Here is a 24,123-nt window from a genome sequence, read left to right on the forward strand (position 1 = left end):
CCCCAGTCGCCCGACTGCGAGGGCGTGGGGCGTCCCAGCGGGAGGGGTGCCTGCCCAGCTGGTGGCAAAGGGCAGAGCTGGGACGGCCTCGCGGGAGCCCCGCGCCCCTCCCCCGTCCGGCCTCTGCCCGCTTCCCGTTGCTGCTCTGCCCAGGCGGACCCTGAGGCCGGGGCCAGGCGGTCCGCTGTGGGGCGAGCACCGAGCTCACCCGCCTTGGGCAGTCCTCGGCGCCCGGGCAGCCCCCGCCTCCCCGCGTGTCTGGGCAGCAGCGCCAGGGCCGCCCCTCTGGCACGCAGGGCCTTGCGGGCCGGGCCAGGGGCCCGAGCCCCGGCCTTGCTCCAGTTAGCCGGGCCTTCTCCCCCCAGGGGACGCCACCCGGGCCGCGTCTGTCCTTCCTCGCCGCGCCCTCAGCCGCCGCCCCCAGCCGCGCTGCGGAGGAGCCATGGAGTCCAAGGTCTCCGAGGGCGGCCTGAACGTGACGCTCACCATCCGCCTGCTGATGCACGGGAAGGTAGGCGCCCGCGCCCGCGCCCTCGGGAGGAGTCGCCCCTGGGGGGGGGCAGCGCGGCGCCCCGCTGGGCCTTTCTTCTGAGCCATCCCTGGCGGAGAGCCGCGGCGGGTCGCCGGCCCGTGGCCTAAGTGCCCCCCCAGCGCCCTGTCACCAACCCGCTCCCTCCGTATTTTCTCCCCGCATATTTCTTGCAAGGGGGGGTGTCCTGCCCGCCGCCCCACACCCCACCCCGGCGCCAGCACCCTGTGCACACGCGAAGGCCACCCCGGCCTGCTCTCCCTGGGCCGCCCCCTCGCCTGGCGGGGTCCCCGTGGTCGTGGCCTTCCTCTTCTGAGACTCCCCGGCTGCCGCGGGGCGCCGCCCTCACACTGGCTTCTCTGAGGCCTCTTCCCTGGCAGGAACGTCAGGGTTTTCCTTCCGGGGGCCCAGATCTCAGGTGCCCTCTGGGTGGGGGCTCCTCCTCCGTTGTCAGGGGTCCCTGTGAGGCGCTCAGGAGCCGTGGGGGCGCCTGACGTGCGAGTTCACCCCCCGTCCTCATGGGCCCAGGGCTGGCCATTCTGCTCATGCCGCTCCCCGCGCCGACGTCTGTCAAGGCGCCTCGTCCCTGCGTGGCCGTGAGCAGCCTCTCGGGCTGGCGTGGTGGCCTCTGCGCGGCTCTCGTCCTGGGCGCGCCCGTGCCCTGCCCGCCCGCCCGGGCTGCAGTCAGCCTTGCCTCCAGAGGAACCTCGGTCCTCGGCGTGGAGGGGCTCGCGGTGGGCCCCGGCCGAGCTGGGGAACGCGCGTGTGGTCGCGCGCAGACAGCCGTATACACACGTGCGTGTCGTGTGTCCCTCTGCCGGGCCCCGTGAGCTCTTCCTCCAGTTCCAGGCCGACGCGGGGCTGGTCCTAGCTGCTCCCGCCTGGCCCCTGCGTGGTGTCCTGCGAGGCGGCAGAGGCCTCCTGGGGCCCAGGGCTCGCCCCCAGCCCTCCCCGCTGGGCTGGAGACCTGGCAGCCAGCCACCTCCCCAGCGGGAGTGGCACTTGGTCAGGTGGGCAGCTTGGTGTCCACAGAGGGCGTCCACAGGGCAGTTCTACGGCGCCACCCCCAGAAGCAGCTGTGCAGTGAGCACCAGACTCGTGCGGCCAAGGGGCCGTGAGTGCCACGGCCTGGTGCCCGCTGCTCCCCTTGCGCGGCCCTCCCCGCAGCCCGGCGGGGTTTGGAGCTTTCGCCGGCGGCACTGTCCTCGTGGGGAGCGTGGCTGTGCGGGGGAAAGAGTGGGAGGCTGAGAAGGTCGTCCTCTCCGCGGGCGTCCCGCCGGCCCCGCCTCTGACTGGGCGGCGGTGGGGAGTCTGCGGCCCTCACAGCTCAGGCCTAGAACCTCCCTGCGTCCCGGGCCGCTCTGCTCTGGAATGTTCCTCCCTTTGTGAAGGTGACGTGACGGTCTCCATGCGGGCTCCGCGCACGGCCAAGTCAGGGAAGAGCCTCCCCGCGTCCCGGCAGGGTTTTCCTGCCGCCGACCCTCGAGGCCGTAGGTGTGCAGACGCCGCCTCCTGACGGAGCGGTCGGGAAAGTAGTGACCGTTTTCCTGCTCGTCTGTCTGCCGGGCAGTCAGGGCGAGGCTCTGGCCGAGGTTAGATGGGCACAGATTCCTGTCGGGGCGCCAGGCTCTGCCCGGCAGCCCAGCTACTCTCGCCCGACCTGCGTCCGGGCTCCCCCTCCCTCCTGTCGAGGACGAGGCCAGGGCTCCGCATCCGCCTCTGGCTTCTCTCCTGCCCCGTGACACCGTCTCTCTGGTTGTCTCCTACAGGAAGTCGGGAGCATCATCGGGAAGGTAATTATGAGTGGACCCCGGCTCGCTCAGCATCTCGGGGGGGCGGGGGGGGCTACCAGGGCGTCGGCACTGCGTGCAGGGTGGGGGGCGGGCCGGGGCGGCTGAGCAGGAGGGTCCCCGCGTCTCCTCGCCCTGCAGCTGCCCCTGCGCCTGGCAGCTGTCCGAGCACCTGCCGAGGACCGGGAGCAGCCTGGGCCGCGCTGCCAGCCTGCCTGGCTTCCTCGGCTGCCCTGGGGCCAGTCCTTCAAGTTTCCAGAACCCAGTGAGAACCATTTCATTTCGTCCTGCGGGGTCAGACTCCCCTCTACCCGCGAGCGGTAGAGTCTGTGTTGCCATCTCCGAGGAGAGAAACGCTCCCACAGCACAGCAAGGGCCAGCGTGGCGCCCGTTCCCTGTGGGGGAGGCCAGACAGGCCCCCCACCCGCCTGGTCTGGCTGCACCTGGACACTCGCTTGGGTCCTGAGTGTCTCTGGACACTGGGAATCTGGCTCCCTCATAGGTGCAGGGGCAGCCCCAGTGCAGACCGGTCCCGGGGCTGCTTGTGCGTGTCGGCTCCCAATGTCCTGCTCGAGCGCCCCGCACAGCGTGTGTCCGGGGGGACAGTGGGGCCCTCGGCCCCCAAATTGAGTCAGGCTCCTGAGGGGTGGGCCCCAGGGCTCCCGACACCACGCACTGCAGGGCCAGGCCTTCTGCCTGCCCTGGTGGGAGCCCCGAGTGACCCCTTCCCCTCGTCTAATCTCTTTTCCAGAAAGGAGAAACTGTGAAAAAGATGCGTGAAGAGGTAGGTGTGGTTTGCCCCCAACACTTCCTGGGGCCGGGAGGTGGGGGCTGCAGAAGCTGGTGGCTCCTCAGTGGCTTTGCCGGGAGCCCTTCCAGAAGGCTGAGCCCCGCCGAGCCCCTGGCAGCGGCAGCGTGAGGCCCCTTCCCGCGACCGCACGCCCCCGCGGTTCAAGGGCCTCTTTCCCAGGCAAACGCCAGGGCGCCTGCATCTGTCCCGGTGCTTGGATCTTTCCTGATCATTAAAAACACCCTCCAAAGAGAGGGAACTAGAATGTTCCAGCTGGTGAGGCTGGCCCACTAGGCGCCCGCGGATGTGATCGCCCCGGTCTTCAGTGGGCCTGCGGGGTCCCCCACGTCACCAGACCCGCAGCTTTGATCGCGTTTCTGGGACTCGCTGCATTCTAGAGCGGCGCACGGATCAACATCTCAGAGGGAAACTGCCCAGAGAGAATTGTGACCATCACAGGCCCAACAGACGCCATCTTCAAGGCCTTTGCCATGATCGCCTACAAGTTTGAGGAGGTAAGACGTGCTCCTGCCCCCAGGCCCCTGTGATGGGCACTTGGAGGGTCTGCTTGTGCGGACACCTCAGCCACTGCCTCCCAGGACCTGTCCCGCCTGTCCTCCCGGTGGTGGGCCTGCCTGCCCGCGCCCCGCCACAGGCCAGCTGTCGGCTCTGCCTGTCATGCACTGGCCTGTGCTCAGGCCCGATCTCCAGTGTGCGGAGTCCCGAGGAGGCCCGGGCAGCGCGTCCGCAGCGGCTGCCCCGGGCCACACACCCGGGCTTAGGTGTGCGTCCTCGTGCTGAGGGTGTAGCGCCCGTGCAGCTCCGGGAGTGCGTGCGTGTGCTGCTGCCAGCGAGTGTCAGCTGTGGGTTTTTATGTTCCTGATTTTTTTGTAGTTGCCACGAGTCATTTGGAGACACGTTTGGTATCTGTATTTGCGGGAAACAGTTTTTTTGTTCGTCAAACCCGTGCCACTGGCTGGGTCAAACAGAGATCAGGGCCGATTTGGGGCTTCTGGCCCCTGGCCCCGTCCAGTCCCCAGTGACCACGCGGATGTGCCCGCTGGGGTCCCCTGTGCGGGTCCCCTCTCGTCCACCCTGGTGCGTGGCCTGGCCGCCATGCGCTGCCCTGTGCACACTCAGCATCGCCCCCGGTGGGAGCACCTGTGTCTCCACAGTGTCTTCCCCGCCGTTGACCTTGAGCTTCTCAGGATCAGCCCTTGGTGTCTGGAGCCCGTGCCTGAGCCTGCCCGGCTGTTGGGGTGCCAGGCGCACCCTCCGAGGCCTCCTCACAGCCTGGCGGGGGTACTCACTAAAGGGCCAGCTGTGTGGCCAACATGGTGTCCTGATTCTCCTAGGACATCATTAACTCCATGAGCAACAGCCCTGCCACCAGCAAGCCCCCGGTGACGCTTCGCTTGGTGGTCCCCGCTAGCCAGTGCGGGTCCCTGATTGGCAAAGGCGGCTCCAAGATCAAGGAGATCAGGGAGGTAACAGCTCCCCACCCGATCCCTGCCTGGCTGCTGGGTGGGAAAGGCACCCTGGGGAGGTGCGGCCTCCTGTCCTCAGGAAGGCGTGGAGGAGGGGCCTCTCAGCACAGGTCAGGTGGTCGCTGCCCCAGGACGTGCCCTCAGGACGTGGCTCCTGGAAGGCACTGGCCACCCAGCCAGGATGGAGTCAGCACGAGCTTCGCAGCCATCTCCGGGGGGGGGGGGGGTCCTGAGCCCTCCCCTGACCCAGGAGGAGGGTGGCAGCGTCTGGAGTCCTTTGAGGAGAGACGGCTCCACGACTAGACTTTCTCTGTGACCTAAAGCTCCACAGAGGAGCCAGAGCTCTGTGTGTTTGCAAAAGTGGCTTCGGTCCTGGGTGGCTTCTGTGCCAGGCCTGTGCTGGGCGGCAGTGGCCTGAGATGGGTCAAACCTGTCCCTGGAGTCCCTGAGGATCACGAAGGGGCCTGGGTGCCCAGGCACGGCTGAGGGGGTGCCGTGGGGGACCATGTCTGCTGGGTTTTTACATGGGCTTCTCCTTCCACGCCCCCGCGAGAGAGCCCAGCTGCTCTGCCACCTCTGCCAACCTCTGCTCTCTCTAGTCCACAGGTGCCCAGGTCCAGGTGGCCGGGGACATGCTGCCCAACTCCACGGAGAGGGCAGTGACCATCTCGGGGACTCCCGACGCCATCATCCAGTGCGTCAAGCAGATCTGTGTGGTGATGCTGGAGGTAGAGTCGGCCCCGCCCTGGGCCCCTGAGGCTTGGTGCCTGGGGGCCTGGAGGATCCCTGTGGTCAGGGCAGTCAGGCCGGAGTCAGGAGCCACCCAGGCTCCCAGCGGCCTGAGGGAGAGCCGTGCTGGATGTGTGGGTGCTTTGGGGGGCAGGCAGTGGCACCTGCCAACCCGGAGGGCCCAGTGTCTCCACTGAAGAGAATAGCGTAGGAAGGTCACCCCTCCCCCTGGTTTCTGGAATTGTGTGGAGGGAAGAGTCTGCGTGAGGGCGCTGAATACCGCCGGGCCTGGGAAGCCGCCCTGCCGCGCCCACCGGGGCAGGCAGGTGGCGCCCCAGCTCGCTCGGTCTGCGGTCAGCACCGCCGCTGAGGCCGAGGACAGACCCCGGGCAGTCGCCCGCCCACGTAGTAGAGGGAGGGCCCGCGAAGCAAACAGCGCGCCCTGGAGGTCAGCGAGGAGGCGCAGCTGGGCAGGCCGCCTCTCCTGAGAGGCTGTCGCGGAAATCGCGCGTCAGTCAATACCCCGATGCCGCAGAGGTCCCCCGGGGGGCCGGGGGTGCTGTCCTTACGCTGGGACGACGTGACCCTGCTTGAGGCGGGTGCCGCTGGTGCCGGCTGCTTGCCCTGCTGCGCCCACGCCGGCTGCGCCCCGGGGTCGGCTCCCAGGCGACCCCAGGCTGGGGCGCAGTGCTAGAACCACGTGCCTTTCACGCCTTTTGTATATTTTTTATTCCCTCGCAGTACGATGTTTTGTGACGCCAAAAAGTCTTTTCTAAGTTGGTGTTCTGAGCCCCCCACCCCCATACACTCGTCCCGTGACCACTGGTGCTGCCCCAGAGGGCTGCGTGGGCAGCTGGGAGCCAACTGACCGTCCCGGGTGGGACCCCGAGGAGTCGAGAAAGAACTTGCCTGTGTGGCGGGCGCCCCAGGAGCAGGGGGCGGGAGTGGCCCAGAAGGGACAGGGTCTCCGACAGCCCGGACTAAGGTCAGCGCTTCTCCCAAAGGCCATGCCAGCTCCCCGTGTGGGGCAGACGCCGCCCCCACAGAAACAGGTGGACCCCGGGCTGCGGGCGGAACGGCCCCGTCGCCCTCCAGGGAGCTTCAGTCAGGCGGCAGAGTGAGGCGCACCTGGCCCAGGGGAAGCGTAACTCTCCGGCCTCCCGGGGCGGCGCCTTCCGCCTGTCCCCGTCACCAGGCTCTCAGGGCCAGACCCGCGGCCGCCTCACCTCCGCAGACCTTGGGTCCGCCGTTGACACGAAGGGCAACTGGACACGAGGCTGGAGGACTTTCAGGCAGAGCTGCGCGGCGGGCGCCACCCTGACATGACCCACAAAGGCTGCCCTACTGTGGACAGGCCCTGGGTCCCGAGGGGCTCCCGCCCGGTGGGGGCTGGGGAGGGGGAGGCCGGTGGGAGCCGGCGGGGGGCGGGGAGGCTGTGCTCAGAGGCCTCGCCTGTGTCTCAGGAGCTCGGCAAGACTGGGAACCAGGAATCAGGCCAGTGGCGGCAAGTGGAAGCAGAGGGCAGCCCGGAGGCGGGCACGGCGGAGGGCAGGAGGGCAGCCCCGAGGAGCTGTCTGCCTTCCAGGGCCAGAACGGCCGCCGCGCGCTCAGTGTAGTCGCGGTCCCGTCGCGTGAGCCCCGAGTCTAGACTGAGACCACAGCAAACCCGGTTTGCGGAGATATCGCTGGAGATGTTTCCAGAGCCCCATGAGTCCTGAAGATGGCCCCCCGGGAACCCGGGGTCTCGCCAGGCCTCCGCCTGAGTCGGCCTCGGCGCCCTCCCCTCCTCGCAGTGCCGGCGTCGCGTGCTCACGGCTGCGCCGGAGACCGAGGGTCACAGCAGGGCCTGGCTGGGTCCCTGTGGTGGGCGCCCTCAGGGCGCGCCGATGGGCTGAGACGTGCCGGGCCTGAGCAGACCGTGGCCCCAGCACTCCCGGCAGGGACGGCTGTCCCGCCCTCACCCTCTGTCTCTGGCCCGTGGCGCCGCCGCCTTGGGATTCCCGACCCACTCCCAGGCCTGGCGCCCTCTGCTCCGGGAGCCCCGCCCTCTGGGGACCCGGCGGGGGGCCCAGGCGTGCCGGCGTCGGAATCCCAGGACCGGAGGGCGTCGCGCATCCCGGCACATCCTGTGTTTTGGGCACGGGCTCAGCCAAGGACGTGACTGCAGCTCATCACGCCTGTGGCTTAGAGCTCGGACTCCCAGCTTTTTAAGAAGTCACTCCCTTTCTTAGTAGCGAAATTGGAAGCTTCTCATTTCCCTGCGATGGGACCGAGCACGGCCCAGGCCACGCAGAGCCTATTTGGGGCGCTGGCGCCCCGGTGATGCTGCTCGGGGCATCAGAGAAAGGTCCTGGCCCAGAGGACGAGCCCGCCGTGCGCGGACGCCGCGCTGGGCCCTGGAGGCGGCTGTCACCTGTGTCTGGGCGGGCAGGGCGGCGTCTTCTGTCCGGTTCCGCCCAGGGGTCAACCCTGCGCGCCCCAAAAGCCCGTCTGCTGAGGTGGTTGGCACCGCAGCGGGGCACAGGTCGGGCAGCAGTTCTGTGCTGGAGGAGAGGGGTGCCCCCACCCCTGCGGCCCCGCGGAGGCCCAGGGAGCAGAAAGCCGCGGGCGCGGGGGTGGGCCCGGGAAGGAAGCGTCCCCGGCGTCAGGGCCGCGCGCGCCGGACCGCTCTAACGCTCTCTCTCCCTCTCCTGTCCCTTTTCCTAGTCCCCACCGAAAGGTGCCACCATTCCCTACCGCCCAAAGCCCGCCTCCACCCCTGTCATTTTTGCAGGTGGTCAGGTAAGAGCCGACCCGCTCGCGGCCTCCACTGCCAACCTCAGCCTTTTACTGCAGCACCCGCCGCTGCCCGTTAGTGCACTCAGGTTTTCTCGCCTTCTCACGTGCACGTGACCCCCCCGCGCTGACGCAGAGCTCTCCCGGCCCCCCAGGCCCTCGGGGAGGAGCAGCGCGCGCCCCGGGCCCCGGGCCCCGCGCCCCTGCCTGGCCGGGCCTCGTTCCGGGCTTCCACGGGCTCTGCCCCGCAGAGCCGCCCCGGTCTCGCTGGGGAGCGTGTTCGGCAGCCCGGGCCGCAGGCTGGGAGCGAGGCGGGTGGCCGGCGCGTGCTTGCGGCGGTAAAGGTGGCGAGACCGAGGATCCCGCTTGCCGCAAGCAGGTGCCCAGAGCACGGGGCGAGGGAGGCGGGGCGCACAGCTCAGGGCCCCCGCAGCCGGGCAGGGGTGGACTTGGCCAGCGGCGCCTGGAGGAGCTCTGCGTCCGGCCGGCAGCACGTGTGTCTTTGTCCGGGGAGAGTGAAGACCGAGACCCGCAGGGGCCCGGCCGGGGGGCGGGGAGGGGCGGGGCGGGGCGGGGCGGGCGGCAGCGGCTTTCCTTGATCCGTAAAAACAAGGAGCGAATGGAAGTTTGCTCCGTGATTTTCTTGGCCACGTGAAGGAATCTTATCAGATCTTCCCGACGGAGGGGCTCAGGTCTGCGGGGACCACAGGGAGGGCCACGCGCACTGCAGGTCGCCTGGCGGCTGCCCCACGCCCCAACCCTGCCAGCTGGCGCCTCCCGCCTCCGTGGCCTGCCCTGCCGGCCCCCCGGACGCCCCACTCCTGCCAGCTCAGGGAGCATGGGCCGGATGCACAGCAGTTCCATGTCCCCCCCAAATTCCTGGTTAGCTCACAGGCGAGCCCCATGTGTGGTGTGTGGTCTGGGCCCTACCGCTACCACACGGGGAAGCGTGGACTTCACCCCAGAAGGAGTCAGGTTCCCACAGGCAGCGCCGGCAGGCGGCAGGGGCGGCAGACCCGACTCGGCTGGAGCCGCGAGGCCGCCCCTGACACGGACGCCTGGCCCGAGGCGGCCGCTGGAGTGTCGGTGTCTGAGCCGGGCACCACGCCCTCGGGATACGGCGGTCTGCGCGTGCTGGCCGCCCCTGGCGCTCTGACCCCGGCGCATTGCCGGTAACAAGGCAGAGGAGCCACCTCCAGACGGGGAGTGCGGTGTGCAGTGGCCACCTCTGGCCTCTTCCGTGGGAAGCTGCCCACCCGCGCCCACCAGGGTGGCGTTGCTGGCATCTCACACGAGAGTCTCTGCTGCTGCCTGCTGGGGACGGCGAGCCGCTGAGGCCGGACCTACTGGACGTGGAGCGGAGGCCGGTCAGGGAACAGTGTGGGGAGGGCGAGGCTCCCCGCGGGCAGCCCCAGGGGCCTCGCCTGGCGCAGTGCCTGTGCACCCCCAGAACAGACGCAGAGGCGCAGGTGGGACCCCACTTCCTTCCCGCTGGGACGCTGGCCAGATCTAATAAGATTCCTTCACTCCTCAGTTATGGAGCGGCCCTGGCCAGACCGGCCTCAGGCCCCCAGTGGCCGCGTGGCCTCGAACGCCCGGGCTGGGCTGTTCCCGGGGCAACTCACACGTGGAGAACCTGCGTCTGACTAACCCGCGGGCGCCACCTTGGGGGAGGACACGGTGCCTGGCCTCGGTCCCCGTCGGGCGCGGGAGCTCACGTGTGGGCGAGGCTGGGCGCCACGTGTCCACTTGGGACACGGTGACACGGTGGGCCGCGTCTGGAGGCCACGTCCCTCCCCCACCGCGGCCCCCCATTGCTGGGGGATGGGCTGGGGCGTCCCGCGGCCCCGCAGCCCCAAGGCAAGTCTCTGGTCTTGACTCTCCCTTGACTCTGTGTGGGGTTTGGTTCTCGGCCGGGGGTTTCCGGGCGCGTCCTAGATGGTGGGCCTGTTGGGGTGGGTGGGGCCTGGCCTGTGGGGTTTGCGTTGGACGAGGGGCCCACACCCGCCTGGCTGGCCGGCATCACTGTCTTGAAGACCAGGGAACTAGCAAAGCAGAATGAGGCCCTGGGGGCTCACTCTGGTCCCTCTGGGGGCTGGTGGCGCGTGCACCCCACGGTCAGAACTGCCACCGGGCCGCAGAGGCTGGAAGACAAACCTGTCTTGGGTGCGTTTCTGACTTAGTTTGACGTCTGCAGAATTGGCTTTGAGGGTCACCTCTTAAAGTTTCCCTTTTGTTTTTGGGGGTAAATACGTCCTCAAAACGTTTACCCTGACGGTTGAGTAATTTTCAAAGTGCTAAAAGCTGAGTCTGCCACGGGCCTCAGGTTGCGCTTTGGGCCTTCAGGAAACTCGGGAAGCGAGAGGGGAATGGTCCCCCGACCCCATGGCCAGTCGGGCTGCCCACAGCTCTCGGCGGCGCGGCGCCCCCGGGTCTGACGGGAGCCTCGGCCCAGGGTGCTGGTCGAGGCCCTTTGTCTCTGCCCCTCTGGCCCCGAGAGGCCTGTTCCTCGGGCCCCCGCTTGCGGAGCTGACCCTGACCGTGTCTCTCTCTCCCCAGGCCTACACGATCCAGGGACAGTACGCCATCCCCCACCCGGATGTGAGTGTTTCCCTTCGCCTCCCCTGCGGGCGGCCGCTTGCACCTGCATGCTGCTTCCTCTGCCGCTAGCGTTAATATTACACGATAATATTAATGATCTTCTCGGTGTCCCTGGCGGGTGTTGTAGCACATGGCCCCGAGTAACCTTTAACCTCTTAGCACTAACTCTGCTCGTGTGGAGGACTTGGCCTGACGTCAAATTGTTTGATTTTTGCCCTGGAGGCCTTGGGCGGAGGCTGTTCTGCCTGACGCCGGCCTGGCCGGCTGGGGGCAGGCGCTCCTTGGGCGCCTGAGAACTTGCGGGATGTGCCCCCAGCGGGTCTTTGCCGGGTGCGGGCGGGGCCTTGGGGAGTGGGCGACGCTGCCCTCCCTTGGCAGAGGCCTGGACGAAGGCCGCGGCCCGGGCCTGTCGCCCTCTGGAGCCGGTCGGGGGCCGGGGGTGCGGCAGCCCGGTGCTCCCGCTGACCGGCCTCACCGCTCCAGAGCCGGCCCACTCCTCACGCTCTCCCCTGGCCGTGGGCTGTCACCCCAGTGCAGGAGGACGAGACACCCCACAGGGAGCTGCGGGGGGAGCCTTGGTTTGTGCGCGGGGACCCACCGTCAGCAATGGGGTGTTCTCTGTGGGATTTCAGACCCCCGGGGTGAGGTCTGGCTGGCCGCTGCGGGAGAGAATGGAGTGAGAAGGAGGCAGAGAGAGCCGGAGGGGCAGCAGGCGGCGCGGGCGCGGGAGGGGGGCCTCTGCCCGCGTGGCCCCTGCAACACCATTCGGCGGGCGGTGGCGCCAGGATGGCCGCGTGGCTCAGACTGGCAGCGAAGAGACGTTGGTCTGGATTTGAGGCTGACGCTAAACATGGGAAGGGGGGACCGCCTGGGACCAGCAGGCCCGGCCCCCAGATCCACACCCTCGGGGGGTGCCAGCTTGGGCGCTTCCTCCCTGCCCACCCCTGCCCACGGCTGCAGCCCCACAGCCCTGACCCCCGCACCAGCTCGGCCTCCCTCTCAGGACAGGGGCTGAAGCCCGGCCACTGCTGGTGACCGCCACCCACTCTCTCTGTCCCTGGGGTGCTCTCGTTCTCCCGTAAGATGCTCAGCAGCCCTCGGGAGCCGTGGGGTGGGGAAGGCACGGCTCGTTCCACCTTTGGGAGGAGGAGGAGGTGCATCAGCAGCTTTAAAGGGGTGAATTGCTTGTTCACCGAGGGGGTGGATGGCGTCCCCACGAAGGCTCACGGGCGGTGACGCCTGGGACCCCAGCATGGGCAGGGGCGGGCCCCGTAACTCCGGAGCCCTTCCGTCTCCAGAGAGCCGACAGCTGCCTGGAAGGCAGGTGGCAGAACGGGGTGGGAGGGGCGTCCCCCAGTGCAGGACGCTCTGAGTAGAGCACACTTGGGGTCCCGCAGCCTCCAAGGCTCCCCGGTAACTGCCCCGCTGCCCTCAGTGAGGGTGACTCCGAGGGAGCGGAATGGGGACCACCGGCGTGGCTGCGCGGCCGTCTGACCTGACGCTGGGGCGGCGGCCTGTGCCCTTGGACATGCGGGCACGGAGCCGCAGCCGGTTCTTGGCAGGGAGGAGGTGCGGTGACCGGGCCGCCTGGTGAAGGGCAGCTCCTCCGCCTGCAGTCCTGTTCGGCCCACTGCGGCCGTGGGCGCCTGCAGCCCCCGCCACCCGCTCGGGCACAGACCTCGGAGGCCACAGAAATGCGTGTCAGGCCCGAAACGTCCCAGCTGTGATCCGTTGCTGGGTGCGGGCCGGCGTGGGCGTGGGTGGTTGATTTTCACACCAGCTCGTCCTCGTGCGCTCGCATCGTGGGGCCAGTCACCCCTCACGGCGGGCGTCGGCGTATTTTTAGGGTTAGTCTGCGCTGATCTGTAGCCAGCTGTTAGACTGATCCTGTGCCTCGGGGAAGGGCCCGGTCCCTTGGCCTGCGTGGCGTCTGCCCGCGCACTGGCCTCTGGACCGCGTGGCTGGGGCCGTGCTCCCCCCGGGGCGGTGGGGGCCTGGAGAGAGGCTCTTCTTCCCTGCGGGCAGAGTCGAGGGCTGGGGCCATCACTTGGATAATCCATTCGGAACAAAAACAAAATGTTCGGCGACGTCGGTGCTGACGGCAGGGAGGGCAGGTTTCGTCTGAGTTAGTAGGAATGTTTGATGTGTCATTTCTTAGAACCCAAATACAATCATTACAGAAAGATTAATTTATTTTGTAGTCAAGAGAATGTACACTCTAAGGACCTCAAGCCCAGAGCCGGCAGGTGCGCGCCGTCCTCGACAGCGGGCCTGAAGCACAGAAGACGGGGAGGGGGCGTCGCGGGCCTGAGTGCTTCTCTAGCTAGAACTGAAAGGACGTTTTCCTCTGACCCTGATTTTAAAGAGCGCTTCTAGATGGCCCTCCCCCGGGAATCTGCGGGATCCCCACCGCCCCGGCTTCCCTCCACGTGCGCTCATGGCACTTGCATGGTTTTACCCAAATCCCCCGCAAGTTTTCTCTGCTGGTGACGCTCAGCTTTCCAGACAAGCCGAGGCGGCTGGACAGCTCCAACGGAGAGTCCTCCGGGAGCAGCTCTGGGCCTGCCCGGGGGTTCAGGTGCAGTTTCAGAAATCGGGACAAGGGACGGCGACCACGGCCTGAGAGCCGCGAAGCCTGGCCAGACACAGCGGGTGACCGCCAAGTCCCTCTCGCCCAGCATTTCTGTCCCTGTAATGACAACGGCGTGAGTACCCCAGGAGGAGATGTTTCCTTCTGGAAGAAATGAGTCAGGGAGGACTCACTTGTTTCTAGTCTGCAGAGTTCCCGAGTCATTCCCTTTGTAAACGCCCCGTCGAGGGGCCCCTGAATGCCAGCATGTTGGACTTGAGAGCAGAGGCCTTGCTCCAGTTTCCCACTGAGGGGCTGGAGCATTGAGAGGTTCACCCACTGGAGCTAACGGGCCAACGGGCAACTGGCTCCTCATGCCACTGGATCCTCCAGAGGCGGTAGATGGGCGTCAGGCATTTCGAGGAAGTGTGTTCTTCAGGGAGGAACCAGGGCAGTGCTGGAAACCAGGAGCCATAATGGAAGCAAAAACACCCGGGGTGCCGGGAGACCTGGGTGGGAGTGTTTCCCGGGCCTGTGGGCTGTGCAGGCCGCCGCCGACGCACAGAGCTGCATGTGTGCTGGGCGGGCTGTGCAGGTGCTCCTCCTCCACCCGCTCTGGAGCCCTGCGGCAGGGTGACGGGGGCGCCCTCCGCGTTTCATGGTGGAAAAGAAGCCAGCGCTGCCCCAGGCAGCCGCGGGACCCACTCTGGCCCCGTTCTGCCGCCAGGGCAGAGCCACACGGTCCTTCCTCCCCCGAAACAGAAGTCCAGCAACCGTCCCGGTCTCGAGTTAAATCTTTCCTTTCTCTGCACCCCCCCCCCCGAGGGGTTCAACAAATAGGCCAGTACTCGCCGGCCCAGCCTGCCCCTTCTCAGAACCAGAATCTGCATTTTCAGAAGGTTCTCGGTGGCTTGTTGGCACATGAAAATGAGAAACACTGACAAGCAGGACTGAGAATATCCCACTGGAGTTCGAGGAAGAGAGAATAGAATGGAGAGAGGAAAGATTCTAAGGAAAAACACTAAAGAAGTTTTGGAACTAATACAAGAATTCAGTTGTCATATTCGGGAATCCCAGCAAATCCCAGACAAGATGAACTGAAAGAAATTCCTCTCAGGCATATCAAAGTAAAACTGCAACAACCAGACACCGAACGTGAACGTCGAAGTCATCAGAGAGAAAAATAATTTCAACGAAGGAACAAGGTGAGATGATGAAATGTCACCGGCAGCAAGAGAGGACAGAAGCGGGCGGCATCCTAGTAAGTGTCAGCCTAAAAATCTCAAGAGGCTAGCGAGGCTAGGGAGCCCTGTGGAAACAGGCCTGAGGTGCACGTTCGCAGATAAGCGGCTGCCCTTCAGGAGAAGGAAAGTGGTGAGCGAAGACAGTGACTGCTTCTTTCCTAAGGACAAGCCTTTTTTTAAAATACTGGTTTTGACTATCGTATAATGTCAGCACTTGCGTAAGTGAAAGCGAGTACTGCCCGTCGGAGCACTAGTGCTGCTGATCTGTGAGGCGAGAGTAGCAGAGCGAAAGGGACAGGAGGCATGGACCAGATCAGGATGCGGCTGAAGGGAACTGAAATATCTCGCAGATCCTTGCGTTATCCAGGAAGACTGTAGACGCTGGATTTAGACGTTAACTGCGCAAGTGAAAATCACACAGTCAGGAGGCCACCACCAGAAAATAGCTCAATTGCAAAGCTTCCCTAAAGGTACGGGCGGGGGGCGGGGGATTGTGAACCAATGCAAGCGAAGAAAGAAACCCTAGAAAACCAGGAAAATTAATGTGTGAGATTAGGTAACAGACATCAGGCGACACGTACGAGTGAGTGATCAGACTGAGAAATAAAGGCCGTCAGATTCCTTTTTTTGAAGCTTAACAAGTAGACAAGCAAACAAAAGCAGGAAAAAATTAGCTTATTTTCCCAGGAGACATACCTGAAGACCGAGGCTAAACATGGGGAAAAACTGATCAGAAAAACCTAATACATTATAAAAGTATCAACATAAAAAACACGAGACCAGATAAACTCTATGTTCAGTCATCACATACATGTTGATAAAAAAAAGTTCAGTCTACCGTAAGAGAAAGCAGCGCACCGATGACACAGATTCAAGGATATGTAAAGGGAAGAAGCATAAACAGGAGCGCGAGACACTGTAGTAGAGCCTTCCTCTGGCTCTCGTCTTACAAAGATCAGATGGGCATCAGGAAGACGTCGGGGCGGACATCCCGATTTCAGTGATGGATGTTGAACCTGGCTGGGATTCACGAGCACATGGACGAACGCTGATCACAGCGAGACCGTCAGGAGGTCTCACCGTCTTTCAAAAGGTGCGGTCAGTGGACTGTACTCTCTAACAGAGCAGTTAAGTTGAATCAATAATTAATTAATAATTAATCAAAAAAAACCAACTTGGTCTTTACTGAAAGCTAAAGAAGACCAAATAACTGAAGCAGCTTCCCGTGTTCATGGACAGGAAAACTAAGTATCTTAAAGCTATCAGCTCTTCCCAGACTGAGGTAAAGTGCCATATAATTACAATCAAAATTCCTATAAGATCTTAAAATGCCATTTTTTAAAAAAAGATTTATTTATTTATTTACACAAGCACTGGGTACAGTCAGAAGCGCGGGAGGGTGAGAGGATTCACCAGAGCCAGAGCAGGGAGCAGAGCAGGCAGAAGGACCGAAGTCCACTGCTGAGGGGAGCAGCGGGCGGCAGGAGAGGTCTGCGCGCCATGCGGGACCCTCCTCCGGTGGCCGGGGAGCAGCCGGGGATCGAACCCGCGCTGCAGAGGCCGCGGGCAGCTTCTCGCAGCCCAGCGCTCAACCGCTGCGCCACTGGGGAGGCCCTTAAAATGCTATTTTAAGAAGCATTTTACAGAACCAAAAGCCCAAGAATCATCATGTATTTATGAAGAGACGCTAGGACAGGGTCATTCGTCCCAGCAGATTTAGAGACTTCTCAGCAGGCCGCGCGCCGGCAGCGAGGTGTGCGTGCGGCGTGCCAGGCCGGCGGGGCAGACCAGAGCGCCTGGGGCCCGACACCCAGGCTGCCCGCAGTCTGGCCGTTGGCGGAGCTGGCAGCGCAGGATGCGGGGCCGGGGCCGGGCGGCCGCATGACCCCAGGACGGCGGCTGCTCCGCGCGGGGAAAGCGGATCGCCACCAGGGAAACCAAGAGCCCTGCGCAGGTGCCAACAGCCTCCGCGTGGAGGAGACCAGCTTCGGCTTTCGGGAGACGTCGAGGAGAACGGCCTTCTGCGCGGGGCCAGAGAAGCTCTTCTTGAGCGAAACCTCAGCACACACCGTGAAGAAAACGTTTCTGAAGTGAATGGCATACAGCTCTTCAAAGAAGTTTTCTGTAACGTCCCCGTAGGGCGAGTCGAGTTCTTCCTAGCACATGGAACCAAAGCTAGTGTCCAGGTCCACACGGCTGTCTTGTGCGCCGGCGAAACTCAACCCGCAGGAAGGCGGGCACGAGGCCGGCATCTGGGGGGAGACGCGGGGCCGGCCCGACGCGCCGCCCGCCTGGCACGTTCGCTGGCTCGTGACCCACTTGCGGCGCCGCGTGCGGCCCCGGTGCTTCCCGGGTTTCGAGTTGTCTGTGTCCAGTGGAGAAGGCAAGTTGCAGAGAAATATATGGGATTCCTTTTGCGGGGCACGCCAGCCTGGCGGCGGGGCCCACACCCCGCAGGCACCTGCAGCCCCTGCCCCTGCCCGTGCGAGTCCGTGTGGAGACCCCGCGTGCTCCGGAGCCCAGCCCCGCACGGCGGGCGCCCGGGCCTGACCGCGCCTGTGGCGCCCTGCTCCCCGCCTGGGCGGGTCCTCCTCCGTCTTGGGAGCTGGTGAGAACCCTGCCGTGCAGTGGGTGCAGAGCACAGCCCCCCGTGCTCCCCGAGACCCGTGCTCCCCAAGACTTGGGCTCCTGGCCCCCCCCACCGCCTTTGGGTGTCGCGGCCTGTCCAAAGGGAGTCGCCGGCCGCTCAGCGGCAGGGCCCCACCTCCCGGGACAGCGCGTCCCAGGCACGCCCGCCGGCGTCAGGCCTCCAGACCTGGGCAGGCCGCCCCACCCCTAACCCGCACCACTCCGGACCCCCGGGCACAACATTTGGGCCCGGAGTGGCCTCCTGGGTCTCAGACCCCCGACGGGCACCCGCCCCAGAAGCGGGGAGGGCAGGCTGTTAGCTGCACCGCCCCCGCGGGAGGCCGGAGCCCGCAGGACGGCCGGGAGCCGGGGCCGCTGGGAAGCGGTAGCTGGGGCCCGCGCCTTCCGACACTCTCACCCCGTCCTGTGGAGGCTGGACCACCCAGCACCCCACAAGCCCATCCCCACAGACTACGCCCCTGAGCGTGGGCCCGGAGCGGGGAGACACTCAGGAGGGGTTGCCTCGGGACCCTGGGAGGAGCGCCTGGCGGGCTGGGCGCCGGCGGGGCGCGGGGGCTCTGGAGGCCCAGCCCCACTCTGGGGCCCCCGCCGCGCGTCTGGGAAGTGCTGGGGCTTCGGCTCGGTTGCTGCCTTCCCAGGCGTTTCTGTGGGTGGAGGGGGCTGGTGCGGGCAGGGGCACGCGTGTGCCCTGTGGCGCTGCCCGAGTCCCGGGCCGGAGGGCCCCCGCACGCGCCCCGCACCTGCCCGGAGCATGCCGCCCTCCGCCGCGGGGCCCGGCCTGCAGCTGGAGCACGACCAGCCCGGTGGCCCCCGAGAGCCGGGCCTGGAGCCCTGCTGCCGCCTCTGGCTCCCGAGAGAGGCCGAGTCTGGCCACGCTGCCTCGTCTCTGTCTCCGTCACGGTCACGAGGGAAGTGAGGCTCCGATGAGATAGCTAAAGCAACCGCCTGGGAAAGCCCCCCAACATCTAGCAACGGGGGTGGGCACCGAGAGCCAAGGGGGCCCACTTGGACTCTCCACGCGCCCGCCACGGAACCCCAGGGCAACCCTCCGGTCACCCCCTCCTTACAGGGGTGCCGAGGTGGGGCGGGGCTGGGCGCCCTGGGAGGCAGAGGGGGCAGGCAGAGGGGGCCGCGGACGGGCCCCCCGACAAGCGGGGCCTTCTGTGCGCAGGGCGGACTCCGTGCCCCGGGGCCCCGCCAGTCCGACTCTGACCTGGCCTGGGGTCCAGGGCGCCTCCGCGGTCCGGGGCTCCCACCTCTGCACGGGCTTCCGTGGGAGGCTCTGGTTCTGGGCCGGAGCCGCCAGGAGCCGCCAGGAGCCGGCCCGCAGCCCGGCGCCCATTGGCTTTCCCAGGCCAAGTCCTTGGACGTCCGCGTCCGCCGTGTGTCCGCGCGGCCCCCGTCTCGCACGGAGCCTGTGCCTGCCTGTCGTGACTGGTGCCTGCGCCCGATGACGATGACCTTCTTAGCTCTCGTGTCCCTCCTACCCCAGCAGTTGACCAAGCTCCACCAGCTGGCCATGCAGCAAACCCCCTTTCCTCCCCTCGGACAGACCAACCCCGCTTTCCCCGGTACGTACCCAGCTGCCCCCTCTGCCTCCTCTTCTCGCCCGGGGACCTTTCCGAGCTGCGGCCGGGGGCGGTGGCGCAGCAGGTACGGGGTCGGCGCGGCCGGCTGGTGGCCGCGGGCGGGGGGCGGTCACCTCGCTGCGCAGCGCCGTCTGCCCCTCGAGGCCCGGGCTGGCCGGCCGGCGCTGCGTGCGGCCCACGGGCCGTCCCGGGGCCCTTCCCGCCGGCGCGTCCGCCCCCCAGCCGGGAGCGCGGGCCCCGCTCGGTGAGGGGGCGGGTGGGCCTTCCGCGGGGAGCCGGCGCCGCCGGGCCGGGCGGCCCTGACCTTGGGAAGCAGACGGGCCGTCGCCGCCGGGAGCAGGGCGGGCCTCCCCACGCCACGCGGCCGGCCGGGCCCCTCCCCACGGCCCAGCGAGGCCTGGGCGGCGCGGCCGGAGGCCCGCACCGTCATATTTTGAGCTTCCCTAGTTGCGGTGACTTATCTCCTTGAGGGCAACACCTTACATCTGTCTCTTCCTTGCTCTCCAGGAGAGAAGCTGCCCTTGCACTCCTCCGAAGAAGCTCAAAATCTGATGGGCCAGTCGTCAGGTAAAGCGGCCGCGCCGAGCCGGTTGGCGCGCTGCGAGGCCACGCGGCGCTGCTCGCCGGGCCGGCGGGGACGAGGGGACCCAGGCGCCAGGGAGGGTCGGCCCGCGTGGAGCCCGCAGGTCCACGCGCTGCCGGCCGCTTCCGGCGGGCGCGTGGCCCCGGCCGAGCTCGGTGGCTGCGGACACGGGCGGCCTGGGCGCGAGCGCCGTGCTGTGGTGCTGATGCCACGCGGGGCCCACTTCCCAGAGCGCCCCCCTGGCCCCGGCCGCCCGCCCGCGGAGGAGGCTGTGCGGGGCTCGCCTGCGGCTTGCGCAGAGACTCACCCTGGGCTCGGAGGGGCGCTGGCAGGGGGAGGGCCCGGCGGTCCTTGGCGCGCCTTTGGGAGGGGCCGGGGAGAAGGGCCCACGCAGGTCTCGGGGGCTGCCGCCACGGCCCCCACAGGTCCGGGCAGAGCACAGCCGTTGCGCGGAAGGGGCATTCCAGGAGGAGGTTTCGGGGAGGTGGCCGTTGCTCCCCTTTAGTGCTTGGGGCCCGGGGCCCCTGAGGCATGGCCAGGCCTTCCCACAGGCCCAGTCCACCTCAGGGGCCACTTCCAAGGCCAGACAGGACCCCGAGACCCGAGCATTGTGGGGGCAGTCTTTGCTTGTGCTCATGCACGATCTAGTGAAAGTGAAAAACAGCCAGAGAACGTCTCCAGTTGAGGAGACCTGACGGGAGTCGCGTCTGGGCGGCCACACGTGCGTTTATCAGGTGACTGATTTCAGCCTCCCCCAGCAAGGGGCTCCTGGGGACCCGCGGCCCTGGCCGCACAGCTGAGCCACCCGCCGTGGCCTGGCCGTGTGCCCATCCTGCCGCCCTGCCTGGCACCCCAGGGACATGAGCTGGTGGCCTCCTGGAGCCCCTGGACGGCAGGTGAAGTGGGGTGGGGGCATCTGCACTCTGCAGCGCCCCCGGCAGGTCGCGCCTGTGGGCGGGCAGCTGCGGGCCTTGCACGAGCCGGGTTCAAGCAGGTGCCTGCACCGCACGAGCTCTGCGTTCGTGGCCTCATAAAAGGAAGTTGAACGCCTGTGGCGGAGCGTATGCCTGGGTGGCCACCCAAGCCAGGCCTGGCTCTGCCGGGACCAAGGGCATCTGGCGTGGCCTTCAGGCACCCCTGTTCATGGGAGGCGTGGAGACAGCTGGGCAGCCAGACACTCTGGGCAACAGAGGGAGGGAGGGGAGCTCCAGGCCTCTCCAGGCCAGAGGAAAGCCATGGCCCCCGGGAGCTGACGCCCCCAGCTGCATGCCCCGCTCGCTCGTGCCCCAAGACCCAGGACCCCGGGTGCCTGGTTTTGGACGTCCAGGCTCCCTGGAGGGAGAAGCGAGGTGCAGGGTGGGGCCACAGGTGCCTGGGCGAGGGGTGTGCAGGCAACAGGCTGAGGTCAGACCAAGCCCCCAGGCAGGCCGGGCCAGGAGGCGAGGCAGAAGGGCGCTGTGGGACGAGCGGGTCTGAACGCTGGCGGCTTCTGACCTGCATATGGGCGGGACCCCGCAGCTGTGTGGGGCACGCCCAGGGCCAAGGAGAGACGGGACAGCAGGCCAGTGGGGCGGAAGAGGCGCAGGCTCCAGAATGCCAGTGGTCAGCTGCCATGGGAGCCGGGCCCTGAGCTGCAGGCGGGGGTGTGGGGGGCGCAGGGGCGGCGCTGGGTGCATCTCTGTGCAGGCCCCGTCCCAAGTGTCTTGGCCGGGAGGCCCCGGGCAGAGACGGTGGACGTGGGGTGGTGTAGGAGGCCTCCGTCCCCACCTGGGAGACCTGTGCGCAAAGGCAGCTGCGTGCCCGCACTCACCCACAGCCTCCGGCTCGCTCCAAGCCACAGGGGCGCCCTGGCTGTGGGCGCGGGGGCAGAGGGCAGGACCTGGACCCGCAGAGAGGACCCCCCCGGTACCGTGCGTCCTGGGCCACCCCATGGCTCCCCAGCGCCCCAGCCGGGTGGACTCGCCAGATCACGGGTCTCCCGCGCGAAGAAGCGCGCTCTTGCCTGCTCTCCTTGGGGGAGAGGAGCCGGGCGCCCGAGGCCAAGGGAGCAGTTTAGGACTGGGGTTCCCGGGGTGGGGGTTGAGCGGGGCCGGGGAGCAGCCCCCGGTGGCCTAACCTGCCCCCTTGTGTGCCCAGGTCTGGACGCCAGCCCCCCGGCCAGCACCCACGAGCTCACCATCCCCAATGATGTGAGTATGTCGCCCCACGCCCACCGCTTGGCTGGCTTCATCCCGTGCAGACACGGGGTGCCACAGCCAGAGAAGCAGCCTGGGGGGCTTACGGCCGGCTCGAGCCCGGGAAGCCTGAGAGCCCAGCTGCGGCTGCCCTGAGTGGCTGAGCCCGCCCTGCCTCAGTGGCCCTGGCATGCGGGGTGGGGTGGGCTCGGAGCACAGGATGCCAGGTAGGGCGGCTTTGTGGGGATCCGTATTTAGCCCCAACCTTTGAACCCCCCGCCTGTCCTAAGAGCGCCCAAGCCCCAGGCTTCATGTCCTGCAGAGGTGGGAGGAGGCAGGCGGAGTCCTCTCAGCAGGGGCGCGGGCCCGGGGGGCGGGCCACTTCAGGCCGGGCTGGGCCACTGCAGGCCAGGCGTCCTCAGGGAGCGCCCACCTAGCCCCCACGCCGTGTGCCCACCTCCCCCACCTGCGGGCAGGACCTCGTCCCTGAGCCGCGCCGCCCGGGTTTGGTGCTCACCCCAGCGGTCACCCTAAATCGAGCCTCTGAAGAGGCCGGAGCCTCGGCTGGGGAGACCAGGCGTGTTTGTCGTGGCCTCGGCACGTGGCCCGCCCTCACGGGGTCTGGCGGGAAGGGGCCGGGTCATGTGCCCGCCGCCCACACACTGGCCTCCCAGGAGGGCCTGGACAGCCTTCGAGCCGCGCCTGGTGCACCAGGGCCCTGCCCGTCCTCCTGGCCCTCGCACCCTGCAGAGCTTGCCCGGCCCACACTCTCCTGGGGTGTCACCCTGAGCCGGGCCCTGTCCCTGTCCCTGGTCCTGGTCCCAGAATCACCTGGCCCTCTGCTGGAAAGGGGGTTTGGGTGGCCCGGGGGACACATCAGCTGTGGCAGCTAGGGGGCTGTGCATGTCCAGACACCCCACAGCACCGGCATCTAGGGGAGACACTCCCCGTGGGGGCGGGCTGAGGCTGGCCCTGGATGCAGGCAGCAGAGCCAGCTCAGACCCTCGGGCAGGGGGGAACCCCAAGAGCAAAGAAGGCTTGGAAAGATGGCGACTTCGGCCTGGGGGGCCGGCCCAGAGAGGAGGGTCTCCTGGGCTGTGCAGCTGGCCCCCAGCGCCCGCCCCTGCAGGGGATGGGGCAGGAGCGCAAAGGAACCTGACTTCCCAGAGGCCTGGAAGGGACAGGCTGGGGGCTGCCTCCTGAGTGCTGGGTCTTGGGGCTCGGGCCCCATCTTCTCCCTTCAGTGGGCCAGCGCTGCGGCCAGGTTAGAGGGGCTGCGGCCTCGGGACCACCGGTCTGCCCAGCCCTGGTCAGAAGGGAGCCCCAGGATTTCTCGTCCAGCCAGAGGGTGTGGGGCCTCGGGAGCCCAGGAGGGGAGTGCGGTCACCCTCCCTGACCTCGGGGCCTGGCCGACAGACAAGGGGGCGGGGAGGGGAGCAGCTGAGCGCCAGGAGCCCCGGGAGCCGGCTGTGTGGCCTGGAGACCCCTGGCCCTCGGGAGGCCACTCGGGCGAGCAGCTGACACGGGCGGGCCGCAGGCCGGCCCTGTCCTGGGGGGGCCGGCCGTCCTCAGCCGTTTCCCCTTCGCGCCAACCCCCACCGCCATGCTGCCGGCGAGCAGCTGCACCCCTGCGCCTCTTCCTCCTGCGTCCAGCGGCCTGGGGGTCAGACCGCCCCTGCGCACAGGCCTCCCGGGTGCCGGGTGCCCCACAGGAGGGTCGCCGCAGCTGACCCCGCGCTGCACCGCAGCTCCACGCTCGTGCACCCCACTTGGAGCAGCTCACAAAGCGGGGAGTAAAGGGAGCCTCGCCCAGGCCCAGACGGGAGCTGCCCGAGGACACAGAGGCCAGCGCTGGTGGCCGGTCCCGCGGGCGGCGCCTCCAAGGGCTGCGCCTTCCTTCCAGCTGATCGGCTGCATCATCGGGCGCCAGGGGACCAAGATCAACGAGATCCGGCAGATGTCGGGGGCGCAGATCAAGATCGCCAACGCCACGGAGGGGTCCTCGGAGCGCCAGGTCACCATCACCGGGAGCCCCGCCAACATCAGCCTCGCCCAGTACCTCATCAACGCGCGGTGAGCGCGGAGGGCCCCCCGCGGCCCCGCCTGACCCTCCCCGGGGCCGCCGGCGCTGCGGCTCAGGCCGCGCCCGCGTCCAGGGGTGGAGGGCCCCGCGGCGGCACTGCCGGGCGCCAGGAGGCCGCTGCGCCCGGGCCGGCCCAGCGCGGAGTCCCGGCCGGGGGTGCGGCCCCCGCGGGTCGGCCGGGGCAGGGCGCGCCCCCCGGGCCCGGGCCTGGGGTCCGCTCCCCGGCGCGGCAGGGGCCGCGGGCCGGCCCCGGGGAAGTGACCGCCGCCCTGGTCTCCGCAGGCTGACGTCTGAGGTCACTGGGATGGGCGCCCTCTGATCCCGCGGCCGCGCCGCCCGCCCGCCGCGCGCTGGCCGCCCCGCCCGCCCGCCCGCCCGCCCGCCGCGCACGGACCCCGCGCCCCGGCTGCCCGCGGCTCTCCGCCCCGCCCCGGCATGCGGCCCCGCCCCTCGCCGCCAGGCCCCGCCCCGGACCCGCCCCTCGCCGCCAGGCCCCGCCCCTCGCCGCCAGGCCCCGCCCCGGACCCGCCC

The 24,123-nt window shown here is 67.7% G+C and overlaps 1 protein-coding gene across 8 annotated transcripts; it reads left to right on the forward strand.

Annotated features, from left to right (window-relative positions):
• Nucleotides 1-439: 439 nt before the first annotated feature.
• On the forward strand, nucleotides 440-23,934 carry PCBP3 (poly(rC) binding protein 3; the record flags this gene model as incomplete). Of its 8 annotated transcripts, none has more annotated exons than XM_084231521.1 (13): nucleotides 440-511; nucleotides 2,299-2,322; nucleotides 3,071-3,103; nucleotides 3,508-3,624; nucleotides 4,465-4,596; nucleotides 5,196-5,324; nucleotides 8,032-8,106; nucleotides 10,660-10,701; nucleotides 18,656-18,734; nucleotides 19,260-19,319; nucleotides 21,472-21,524; nucleotides 23,413-23,582; nucleotides 23,875-23,934. In XM_084231521.1, 13 exons carry the CDS (start codon nucleotides 443-445, stop codon nucleotides 23,909-23,911), a joined length of 1,020 nt encoding a protein of 339 aa, XP_084087647.1. In that variant the 3' UTR covers nucleotides 23,912-23,934. The 8 variants fall into 8 exon arrangements, with proteins under 8 accessions (XP_084087647.1, XP_084087646.1, XP_084087641.1 ...); XM_084231520.1 differs by having other exon boundaries at nucleotides 18,659-18,734; XM_084231515.1 differs by having other exon boundaries at nucleotides 443-511; nucleotides 8,032-8,175.
• Between the last annotated feature and the right edge of the window lie 189 nt (nucleotides 23,935-24,123).

The sequence above is a fragment of the Talpa europaea genome (genome assembly GCF_964194135.1).
Source record: "Talpa europaea genome assembly, chromosome: 4".
Lineage (NCBI taxonomy): Eukaryota > Metazoa > Chordata > Mammalia > Eulipotyphla > Talpidae > Talpa > Talpa europaea.